We start from the raw sequence: 12,911 nt of genomic DNA, 5'->3' as shown, positions 1-12,911 counted from the left end.
AGATAAGAAAGAGATTAGTTGGGAGAATGGGGGATGTTTGGAAAGTGGGGAGGATGAAAATTGAAGGTAATGGGGAGGATAGAAATTGAAGGTAATGGGGAGAAAAAACAAACAAACAAAAAAAAAACGATCGAACACCAAGTGGAACCGGTAGGCCTCAAGCCTAGGACTAGGCCTCAAACACCAGGTGAGAACGTCGACATAAATACTCACAAAATAGCACGATTTTTGAAACAAAACCGAACTAGGAACACACATTAACATGTAGGTGAGAAAATTAAACAGTTAAAATGGGACAAATAACAACCGGAACTTAACTTTGAGAATGTCAGCAGGGAGCCCCGAAGGAGACCTCTTGCCGCTCAAAACCGGAACCGGAAGTCCGATTCAATAATTCAACATGTCAAATAAATCAAACAAAACAAAACAAATGTTTGACTGGCTTTTTTCCTCATGACTCTTCAACTAATTCACAATGCAAAAAGGCAAAAATAAGAGTGATACACAAAAAAAAGAACTACACAAGAAACTAACCTTAAAACTTGCCAAAAATACGACCACATGCGTCTGCCGATGCATTCAAAGGTTCCTGAGCAATTGCTTTGGGGTGAAGTGCTACCAGTCGATATTGGTGCACATGACAGATCATGAGATGGTTGAGGCATTGCTGGGTCTTTGTACTACGGAGCAACATCATCCTACACCTTGACCGTTCAGTTGAATGACCGTGCAGCATCTCATGAACTTGCAGTGGAGACCAAGAGAAGCCTGAGCAATCGTTCTACTTGCAGGAACATTTGACGGACTTCGAGCACCATGGCTACAAATATCTTCGGTATTCCTCAACTGATGAACCACTGAATCGGTTACGAAAGAGACCAAGTTCTTTCTCAAGAAAATCTATATTTGCGGATTATTTGTGGTTGCAATGACCCAGTTAGTAGCATTGCATTCACGTTCCCAGTAAGTATTCGCCATGAGGTCAGTTGATGTAAAATATTCTGTCAAGTTTCGACATGCCTGAAATTAATAAATGTAAAATATTCCTACATTAATCTCTTCTGGCGTTTGTCATTCATCGGGTTGGTCTGAATGTATAAACACTGGGGGCCTTTTCACGAGGGATTCGGATTCGCTGATGATGCCCGCGGTCCAATGTGTATGATGCCAGCGTTCCCATGGCACTCCAATTACACATTCATCTCAGATGCAACAATGACTAAATCAATTTTTCTTTCATGAAAATTCCACTGTGCGTGAGAAAAGAAGCTCCTTTGAAAGAGAGCACTGCATTTGAAATGCTGCACGTGCACCAGCCAAGTAGCATGGTATCAATTCATCAAGGGATAACAACTTATTTGGGGAAAGTTAAGATTGATGGATGCAAAATAAATTAGTTGATGCATTTGGCGAACATCCCGCATCTTGACCCGTGTGGATTATATAGAGCAACGTATTTTATGTTATATTCGTGCAAACAAGTCTAGGGGACAATTCACGTTCGTCAACAAGGTGGGGGGGGACATGTCTCCCTGCCCCCATCCCCCACTCATCGAACGCCCGCAGCACATGACGTTGCATTCTTTGTTCACTGGAAATTTTTCTTCCAAATGCAGCAGATTGAAGGATCATTCTCTTGGGTGAAAAAGTATTTATCTATCCATCCACTCCTCTCGAATTATTCTACCTTCATCAGAAACTTTATGGCCCTTGTAAAAACCTACAAAAGTTAGGGTTACACAACACACCGATGTCCAAGGTCATCTTCCATCTGCTTGGAATTCAGCCAACATCACTGAATTACATAAAAAGGTGCAAAATTGCATTCCTTCAACAAATCAATCCTCCAAACCATTTTTAAATAAATCATAATTTGCAACTCTCAAAATGCATTCTTTGGCAAGGATGGTAATTTTTCTTGAATCAAGGGGACTAATTGGTGTATTCATCCCACAATGCATTATTATTCATGGTCACTTGGACAAAATGCACATGCATAAAATCAGTGCCATGTTTTGAGGTTTTTCAAGGAGGTGTAGCTTGGAGATGGATCAATTGTCCGAATATCCTGCTGTACGCACATGAGTGACGTGAATAAGGCACACTTTTTGTGCAGGTGCTTTTAATGTATTATTTTTTTCATGTTTAATCAGGTCCTAAGGGTTATGGTGATTATGGTGATAAATGGTGTTTTTTAAAGCTTTTTTTGTATGCATCGTCAAGGCTCATGAAAGAGCTATAACGCTGAATGCATCCGGACGCAACAGAACGAGAGAGAGAGAGAGAGAGAGAGAGAGAGAGAGAGAGAGAGAGAGAGAGAGAGAGAGAGAGAGAGAGAGAGAGAGATAGACAGACAGACAGACAGACAGAGAGACAGAGAGTAGCAGCAGAGTTGAAGGACAAACAATGGATATGGAGACGGGATGGATATGGAAGGAAACTTTCAGGAAGGAAAAAGTGGAAATTTAGGAGGAGGTTGGCTTGGGGGGTGGGGGTTAATGAGGGAAGAGGAAAGATCATATTTTGGTATTAGGGATTATCTGCAATGGTGGTGAAAAGCTGTCTTGAAGACCTGGAGGGAAGAATGAGATAGAAGAGAATGTGGAAGTTGATTCCACAGGTGGGGGGAAAAGGAACGAATGAGTGGATGTGAACAGTGATCGTGGATTTTGGGAGTTTCACCAAAAGGGGGTTGATGGTGGACCATATACTCCCTGCAGCAATCTGGGGAGACAAAACACTGAAAGAGCAGAGGGCGCAAGACCAGAAAGGAAGTGGTAGAAAACAGAGACCATCGACATCACTGCGATGGGAAAGTGGTCGGCCCATAGAGCCTGTTTCAGCGTGGGAGATTCCAATGATCTTGAAGGCCTTGGTTTCCATAGCATCAAGCTGAGCAAGGTTTGACGCAGAGGAGCCAGCCCAGAGGGGACAGAAGTACTCCATCAAGCTGAGGTTGAAGGCCTTGTAGGTGGATAGGAGTTCAGGTGTACCAAGGACAGACTTTGTATAAAGGGACTGTCACACCTTGACGATTTAGACAGCGTATGCCGATTTATGAAAAATTTGTCTAAAACGTTGGCACACTTTGAATACGTTATGGGTACGTTTTGTGTACGTTAGATGCACGCTGAAAAACACTACCATAGGTCGAATTACGCTGGTTTAAAACGTTGTACTTTTTGGTTGTCCAAAAAATTTTGTATGCTTGAAATTTTACGACGTATTCGGAGTTTGGCTCACACGTTCCGCTACGCTGGCCATAAGTTGTAGGCACGTTATGCGATCGTTGACACACGTTAATTGTATGTTACTCATAAGTTGAACACGTTGAGGTAAGAGCCCTGTCACACCTTGACGTTTCAGCCAGCAATGGCAACGTATAAAAATGTATGTAAAACGTTGGCGTACGCTGAAATTTTGATGTTTTTTTTTTTTAAGTTTTGGGCGTATTCAAAACGTGTTGGTCGTATGCATAACATATTAGTAACGGGCACAGAACGTTTCGTTGTGTTATTGATAACTTTTACCAACGAATGCTTAGCCTGTTGTCGGCGTTCACAACCTATGCCCAACGATAGTTTAACTTACGCATAGCACGCTAAACGTATCGCCGGCGAACTCGTGGCATAGCCTGTTAAGAACCTGCCGGACGCCGATTTAAATCATAACCGCCTGAGAATTTGAAATGTCAACATCGCAGTCACACCTTGACGATTTTGCCAGCGTATGCCGACCTATGAAAAATGTGTCTAAAACGCTAGGCGCACGTTAAATACGGTATAGGTAATCTGTGTATATGTTAAGAGTAGGTTGGAAAACAATGAAGTACGCTGTCATATTACATGGTACGTGTAATACGTCGTGAAATTTCAAGCATGCTGAAAATTTTACGACGTACTCGGCGTATGGCTAACACGTTCCGCATGCGTTGTCATATGTTCCTGGCACGCTCTGCGATCGTTTACACACGACGGACACACGTTACTTGTATGTTACTCATAAGTCGAAACACGTCAAGGTAATATTTAACATACCCGAAACCTAATTTTCAACCAAATGGGTAACGTCCTTTTAACACATGAGTAGCATGCTCTGAACCTATGCTTAACGTGCTTGAAACCTAGGAGTAACGTGCATTGAACCTACTTGTAACTTGCCTGGAACCAATGACTAGCGTGCTATGAACCTATGAGTAACGTGCGTTTAACCTATGTGTAGCATGCTTCGAACCTAAGTATAACGTGCTTGTAACCTTTGAGTAACATGCTATGAACCTATTTGTAACGTATCTAAAACGCACATTATCATATGTAGACAAATTAGGTTGACATCTTCCGGACGGCCACAGCACTTACTGAACGTGTTTCTAACTTACATCTACCGTGTAATGGCGTATTGGCAGCGTTTAGGGGAATTGGTATATACAAATGGGCTTCACAAGAGGAACCTATCATTGTTCCAGACTCCATGTTGAGTAGATGTCAATGCCAGTAGTATCAGTAGTAGTAATACTATTAGTAGTAGTTGGTGTGCATGAGAGTAGTAATAGTCGTAGTAGTAGTTGTAGTCGTAGCATTGGTAGTAGTAGTATGTCTATGTCAGTAGTACTATGTGAGCGTGATGGGGAGGGTGTGGGTGATGATGGATCCTCTTATCGTCCACGAATAGGAGACTACTTTGCACCATTGTTCGATGTTCTTTTCGGCTAATTTTTTTTCCTCATTCCCACGATGAAATATTTCTTTGTTTTACTTTTTAAAGTATTAAAAACGACTTTGACATATACATAATGTACTTGTAATGAACACAGAATGCTTTGATAACTTATAGATAAGTTATAATAACTTTTAGATAATGCTTATAACGATTGTTTGTCGTGTTTTAGTCGTCCACAATCTATGCCCAAAAATAGTCTCGCGTATGCATAGTGTAATAATTCCCAAGCACAGTATTCATAGGTTATAAGTAAGTCACGGGTACCCTAAACATTACTTTGATGTGTTTTGACGTATGAGGAACTTTCTAGTAACTTGTTGCGAAGTGCGAACAACGTTCGTGTTGCGTGCTAACAAAACGTTACTCATGGGTTAGAAATAAGTTTCAGGTACACTAAAGTTACCTCTACGTGTTTCGACTTATGAGTAACATACAATTAACGTGTGTCAACGATCGCATAACGTGCCTACAACTTGTGGCCAGCGTATCGGAACGTGTGAGCCAAACGCCGAGTACGTCGTAAAATTTCAAGCATGCAAAATTTTTTAGACAAACAAAAAGTACAACGTTTTAAACCAGCGTAATACGACCTATGGTAGTGTTTTTCACCGTGCACCTGACGTATACATAACGTACCCATAACGCATTCGACGTGTGCCAGCGTTTTAGACAAATTTTCCATAAATCGGCAGACGCTGGCTAAATCGTCAAGGTGTGACAGCCCCTTAACATTCGCGTACCCGAAACTTATTTCTAACCTATGAGTAACGTTTTGTAAGCACGCTACACGAACGTTGATCACACTTCGCAACACGCAACTTGAAAGTTCCTCATATGTCGAAACACATCAAAGTAATGTTTAGGGTACCCGTGACTTATTTATAACCTATTATATAAATAACGTGCTTGGGAGTTATTACGCTCTGCATCCGAAGGACTATCGTTGGGCATAGGTTGTGGACGACTAAAACACGATAAACAATCGTTGGTATAACTTATCTGTAAGTTATCGAAGTGTTCTGTGTTCATTACTAGTACATTATGCATTTGTCAAAGTCGTTTTTAATACTTTAAAAAGTAAATCAAAGAAATATTTCATCACAGGAATGAGGAAAAAAAATTAGCCGAAAAGAACATCGAAAAATGGTGCAAAGTAGTCTCCTATTCGTGGACGATAAGAGGATCCATCATCACCCACACCCTCCCCATCACGTAGAAATACTACTACTGACATAGACATACCACTACTACCAATGCTACTACTACAACTACTACTACTATTACTACTGTCACACACACCAACTACTACTAATAGTATTACTACTACTGATACTACTGGCACTGACATCTACTCAACATGGAATCTGGAACAATGATGGGTTCCTCTTGTGAAGCCCATTTGTATATACCAATTCCCCTAAACGCTGCCAATACGCCATTACATGGAAGATGTAAGTTAGAAACACGTTCAGTAAATGCTGTGGTCGTCCGGAAGACGTCAATCTAATTCGTCTCCATACGACAATGTGCATTTTAGATACGTTACACATAGGTTCATAGTATGTTACTCAAAGGTTAGAAGCACGTTATACTTATGCTCAAAGCATGCTACACATAGGTTAAACGCACGTTACTCATAGGTTCATAGCACGCCAGTCATTGGTTCAAGGCAAGTTACAAATAGGTTCAATGCACGTTACTCATAGGTTTCAAGCACGTTAAACATAGGTTCAGAGGACGCTACTCATAGGTTAAAAGGACGTTACCCATTTGGTTGAAAATTAGGTTGCGGGAATGTTAAATATTACCTTGACGTGTTTCGACTTATGAGTAACCTACAAGTAACGTGTGTCCGTCGTGTGTAAACGACCGCGGAACGTACCAGGAACATATGACAATGCATGCGGAACGTGTTAGCCATACGCCGAGTAGGTCGTAAAATTTTCAGCATGCTTGAAATTTCACGACGTATTACACATTCCACATAATATAACAGCAGACTTCATTGTTTCCCAGCCTACTCTTAACGTACACACAACTTACCTATACCGTATTCGACGTGTGCCAGCGTTTTAGACACGTTTTTCATAGGCCGGCATACGATGGCAAAATCGTCAATGTGTGACTGCGATGTTGACACTTCAAATTCTCAGGCGGTTATGATTTAAATTGGCGTGTGGCATGTTCTTAACAGGCTACGCCACGAGTTCGCCGGCGATACGTGCAGCGTGCTATGCGTAAGTTAAACTATCGTTGGGCATAGGTTGTGAACGCTGACAACAGGCGAAGCATTCGTTGGTAAAAGTTATCAATAACACAACGAAACGTTCTGTGCCCGTTACTAATATGTTATGCATACGACCAACACGTTATGAATAGACCCAAAACTCAAAAAAAAAACTTCTAAATTTCAGAGTACGCCAACGTTTTACATACATTTTGATATGTTGCCATTGCTGGCTAAAACGTCAAGGTGTGACAGGGCGCTAATGTAGGATGTCTTGTTGGCAACTGGCTTTGGAGGCCAACTTTGAAATGTGATTTGCCTAAGAGAGAGCACCGCTGACAGTGAGACCCAGGAGTTTGAGTGACTCAACTTCCTCAAGAGGATTATTAAAAAGTAGATGGGAGAGTTTTCCAGATGATCTTTTCAGAGAGACAGAGCGAGAGACAGAGAGAGAGTTGTAAAATTTGTGAAATTTGTGAGGATTGAAAGACATATTCCAAGTGTTTGGCCAGCTTGTGATTTTGTGAATGCCTGGACAGAGGGAAGAGGCTGCTGCCTGTATATCTGAAGGATGAACTACATCACAGCAGATGGTGGACTTATCAGTAAACAGATGAAGGTGTTTCTTTTTCAGAGAGATCATTGCTGAAGATTAGGAATTGGAATGGGCCTAGAACACCGATAAGACACAGAGCCCAGGAGCAATCGGATGTCATTGGGTTTGATGGGTTTTGAAAGCAAACACATATTTCAGGCGTTCAGCATTCTCACATGTGGAGTCGGCTCTGGTGCCATTTTAAGTGATGGAAGGGATGAAAGGTGAGCATACACCAGAGCCAAACTTAACAAGGTCTCATGAAGTTTTAGAGGAAAGAGACAAGTTTGAAAGTTCAGTCTTGAGGTTGAACAGATGTTGTTTTCTGGCTCTCCTGAGAGTGGATACACTTTTTGGAATGATTTGAGATTACCTTCGGTCGGATTTCCCTTCCCGGAAGAGAAGGCAATTGATTCGGAGCAACTGCCTCACCACAGGATTCTGTGGACCATGGGTGGGAGGAAGAGTAGGATAACTGATGCTGAGATGGGATGAATATGTGCATAAGAGAGAGCAGGATTCTGTGGAAGAATTCCCAGGCTGAGTTAATATCAGGGGCAGTAGAAATGGGAGAACATTCCTGAAGTGTGATGGCTGCTTGCAGTCCCTGCTGATCTGCCTGAGTGAACTGTCAGACTCACTGGTGTTGAGGTAGCTCTCTAAGAATTGCCCGAGTTGTTGACTCTCACAAGCTTTTTTTTTTCCCGAAAAACAAAATTAGACAAAAATTCCTGAAAAAATGGATGTGGAATTTTCACATGGATTTGTGAGGTTATTATTTCATTCCTTAATACCTAAGGCTCATGGAAAAGCTCACCGGTAACATATGAAAGCCACGCACATTGGAGTACAACACATTATTTATCAAATGACGTGAAATTAAAAAAAATTGTTGGCACTTTGTTAAAAAGTAAGCAGTTGCTTTCGACCTCTCCTGACACATGCTATTTTCTTATGTTATTTCATATTGTTCATTTTATTTGCATTTTCAACATTGATGTGGGTTGTACTCATTCATAGGTTTATACGGATGAGCTTGACACCAAAACAGAAGAAACAAGCACCGGACAGGAAGAGGCAGACTACAAAGACCTCAAGGTAAACCAACATTCTTCGACATATTGAATGACAACCACTATTTTTTTTCTCCTTTGAAATCTTCACTTCCAATCTTGATGAATTTTCTTTTTAAATTTCATTATTTTCCCAGGATCCTACCAATGGTTACTACAATGTCCGTGCACATGAGGAACAGTCTGCCACACGGAATGCCTTTTCCGACTTCCATCCACTTGGTCGGCCTCTTTATGAGCCGCGCCCACCCTCACGTCTTTCACATGCTAGTGGATATGCTCAACTCGCCACCTTCTCCCCACATGCCTATGATTATGAAGCAGCTCTTGGCCCCCAGCCAGATGTTCCAACTCGACCGGCATTCGATCGATCCACCACAACCACCTCAGCACAGCAACAACAGCCACACCACCAGCAGCAGCAAGTGTCACTATATGGTAGTTGCTTGTATGCTCCCGCTGCAACAACCCCTTTTCACAATGGCTCTGTTTATAGCTTTAGCCGTATGCCCAACTACGATGGTGTGGCTGAAGCCTATGAGGCTGCAGGAAAGCCAGCCGGGCGCTTTTCTTACGCCTCCTCACAACACTCGGACTTCTCCAGGCCACCGCAACAGCGCATGCAGACGCATGTATGATGCCTCAACCAGTCGCCTTTACCTACAAAATCACCGGACTGCTGACATTCCTCTAAAAGAAATGTCAATCTCCCATCACCACTGTAACTACGCAGCCGGCATAATTTGGAGCTATGCTCTGGTGCTGGATGCCAGACAGCTTGGCTCACCAATGAAGAAGGAAAATTAAGGATGGACAATAAAAGAGAAGTAATTGCTCATGAATGTGAAAAACCAAGGAGAGTGAAGACCAAACATAATTCTCTCATCTTATAAATAAATGTATTTGTTGTACAAATATGTTCAGCGCAAAAATGCTCAAAAGTACAAACCTGAAGATTACACTGTCAAGGTTAACTGAAGCATGAAAACTGCAAACATTCCATGCCACCATATCCTTGAGAAATGGTGTGATTAGAAAGTGGCATTCCATATATGTCAAACACATCTTCACTTTGTATTCATGAATCACAGAAGAGAAACACTGAGATGCTGCTCTCCACTGGAATCCACCGTAAGTCATCACAGTGCCTTTTTTGTCATTTCACCCAAATTTACATATCGACTGAGCTATGATTCACTGCGTTGTCACAGCATAAACAGTATGACTACCGTTGTCATTACACCTTGAAAGAAGAGTAACATCGTTTCCAGTTATCAGTGGATATACTTTTGTGAGAAGTATGTAAGTTGCACATTCGTTTTCTTTTTTGAAAATTGTTTGCATCCAACTGATCATTTCCTGGTGGATTATAATTATAGATGCATGTGTGTGCTTGCATCCTCTATGGAAAAAAAAAAAAAGACTAGTACGCCTTCAGCGCATGAGCTGTGACTCTGACATTTTATGTTTGACAAATCAGCAATAAATCAAGCCTCATATTTAATCACAAACTTTATTTTCATCTTCGAATGGCCGAAGTGATCCTTCCAGTTCATTTTCATTGCAGCACACGATGTGCCAATAACGTTGTCTCTTGCCTTGTGTGGGAATGGTGTACTCTATCTATAACGAAGCACAGAAGGGAAATCAGTATGCTTGTATAAACAGGATAGCCCGAATCTACATTCCCTTCTCATCCCCACCACTGGGCGGTGAAGCGAAGTTTGTGGACAATGCTCATGCTCTTCTGCTTTCAGCTCTGACTTTTGTGTTGCTAAAATTCCCTGTTTTACTTCATTTCGTTTGGGTGAATTTGAAGCGTTTCCCTGTTGGGTTTTAGCCAAAATGAATGTGAAACTTAGCATGGTTCACTGAAGCAAGGCCGCTTGTACGCACATGACTTGAGTGGTGCATCTGAGGCTGACAGATATGGGCATAGACACGCCACACTAGTAGCTGTCAACAAAAAAGAACAGGAAGTCTGACATGCTGTCATAATGAGCAGTCCTCATCAGCAGCGGCACCTGGTAATCAAAAGGTGTATGAGAAACCTCGTTTTATACATACTATTTCAAATGCGCCGTCGGGCAGTCTTTAAAGTCAACCATATTAACAAGCCTGTTCAACTTATGATATTTTAAAACAATTTTGATTAAGTTTTTATTTACGTAAAGTGGCATTTAATGTGTATCTTTTTTATTTTTTACATATGTACTCGCAACTTCGCCACATCTGTACTCACCACATCATACAATGATGTTATTAACTTGAGAATTTTTTTCTCCTGTTTTGTAAATTGCCGAAGAGAGCAGTGCGTTAAACACAACTATTCCTCCCTCTCCCAATCTCTCCCCTCCCATCTCACCCCTCCACAAACACACACTGGCACACACACACACACACACACACAAACACACAAACACTTGGCATTCTCCACTTGTACTGCTTTTGTATGGTGTAATCCATCATCTGCACCTTTCACTCGTAATTCTGTAATTTCTGCTCAAACCTTTCTTTTTAATAAATGTCTTTGAGATTGCCATGTTGTTAGAATTTGTGGAGATGCTCGTGCTGTAGCACCAACACCCTTTGGCAATGAAAACGTTCTGCATGCAAACAATTCTGGGTACACGTGAAGCGAACGAAGCACATCGGTGTGGTGAGACACCAAAGAAAATGATGGATTCTAAATTAGCCAGTGGCCTCAATTGTACGAGTTGTTAAACTGTGAGTTTCTCATTTGATTTGCAACAAAGGTAGGGTAAACATCTCAGAATAATCTAACAATCCATCTTCTAAAAACATGTAAACAAATGAATTGTTTTACTTTTTTAACCATGATTTTCACCAGCAGGCTGGTTTTGGTCTCCATGTCCCTCGTGAACAAATTGCATTTCACAGCTAAACAAATCTGTGTCCGATATTTCTTCAACATTCGGGATTCTTTTCCCGACTGAAATGATTGGCTGCTGGAATATTGAAGATATGCTTCAAAGCTTTTCTGCATTATTTTTTGGTCATTATTGCTGCATTTCACTCATGTTCTGTTTCAACTATAAATCTGTTTGGGTGAATCAAGTCTCAAAATCTCTTGGAAAATATGGCAGTCAACAACTTCACAACATTAGGTAAATGTGATTTTACTCTAAAAAGAGAGACTAAATGTGTGCATCCAAGTTATTCTGATTTCCATTTGTAGTGTTAAATAATTTCTGGAAATTAAATATTATGGTGTTGGCGTGATCAGTCACACTAAATTTGAAACCAAGTATAAATTAGGCTGATTATTTGGTGTGACTTAAGATTTCTGCAGAATTGTAATTATTATAGAACATAGTTGTTATGGAGATTTTTTTTGTAATTCATGCAAGAGGTTTTTTTGTAATGCAAAATCTGGGCTCATGGGAAAACTGCACAACAGAATGCAAAAGGGTATACGCATAGTAACATGAAACACAGACACAAAGACTGCACAATAGTTTGAAGTGAAGGGAGGAAGTTGCAGGTCACCAAAGATAGTAAGGTCAGTAAGAATATATAAAATAGAGGATGATTATGGGAGACAACCATAGATTCCTGTGAGCTGCCATCGAGAAATTCTCAAGAGCATAAGGACACTAGGCAGACACAGAACAGCTTTCTACAAACGACACAAAAAGAGGAAAAGTGAATGTGAGTAAAAGGTATTATTAACTTGGAGTTTTGATATTGTGAGTGATTTGATGTATTGATTTTGTATGTATTATATGGACATATACATTTTATGTTACACAATTTGCTCCTTGTGTTTGCTGTATGAGATTATTGCATACTTTTTTCTTGTCTGTACTGTATTTTGCTTGGATCTTACTGTGCAGAAACTAAAATACAGGTGCTGTAGATGTAAACCAATGGGAATTAAGGCATTGTTGCAGTAACAGCCTGTACAGGTTATTGAGCGGGTAATAAATGGCATGGTTACTTTCCGAAGCGGGAACCATTGTATCATATTCATGATCGGATGGCTCGTTTGAAATGTAACAGTAGCGGTGATTGTTCTCGTACGATCAGTGTGAATAATTGACAACTTAAGCTAGGGGCACCTCTGCTTTCCACTTTTCTGAGGCACCACCATCATCCACCCCTTCAATGGCACAGATGTATGGATATCACAAGCCATATGCCATCTCTAGTAAATGTATATATGATGTGAGGGACCCTGGGTAGATAGGAGAAAGTTGAAATAATGGTTGTGGAGGAAAGGTAATAAAGATCTAGCAAGGAGAACACACCTTTGTGGCCATGTAGTGATTTATGA

General features: G+C 40.9%; 1 protein-coding gene across 2 annotated transcripts in view; it reads left to right on the top strand.

The window, feature by feature from the left end:
* LOC147034583 (kin of IRRE-like protein 1) overlaps nucleotides 1–11,154 on the top strand; it is a 319,700-nt gene extending 308,546 nt beyond the window's left edge. For both annotated transcript variants that reach the window (XM_085885676.1, XM_085885686.1), the window contains 2 exons: nucleotides 8,562–8,639; nucleotides 8,752–11,154. In XM_085885676.1, the coding sequence (XP_085741802.1) occupies nucleotides 8,562–8,639; nucleotides 8,752–9,252 (579 nt within the window). In that variant the 3' untranslated portion in view covers nucleotides 9,253–11,154. The remainder of the gene's footprint in view (nucleotides 1–8,561; nucleotides 8,640–8,751) is intronic.
* Nucleotides 11,155–12,911: the final 1,757 nt, after the last annotated feature.

This window comes from Eptatretus burgeri, chromosome 1, assembly GCF_056783735.1.
Source record: "Eptatretus burgeri isolate ZD-2024b chromosome 1, Ebu_testis_v1, whole genome shotgun sequence".
In the NCBI taxonomy this organism is placed as follows: Eukaryota; Metazoa; Chordata; class Myxini; order Myxiniformes; family Myxinidae; genus Eptatretus; species Eptatretus burgeri.
The sequence above is the reverse complement of the archived record's forward strand: the minus strand, read 5'-3'. Positions and strand labels throughout refer to the sequence as shown.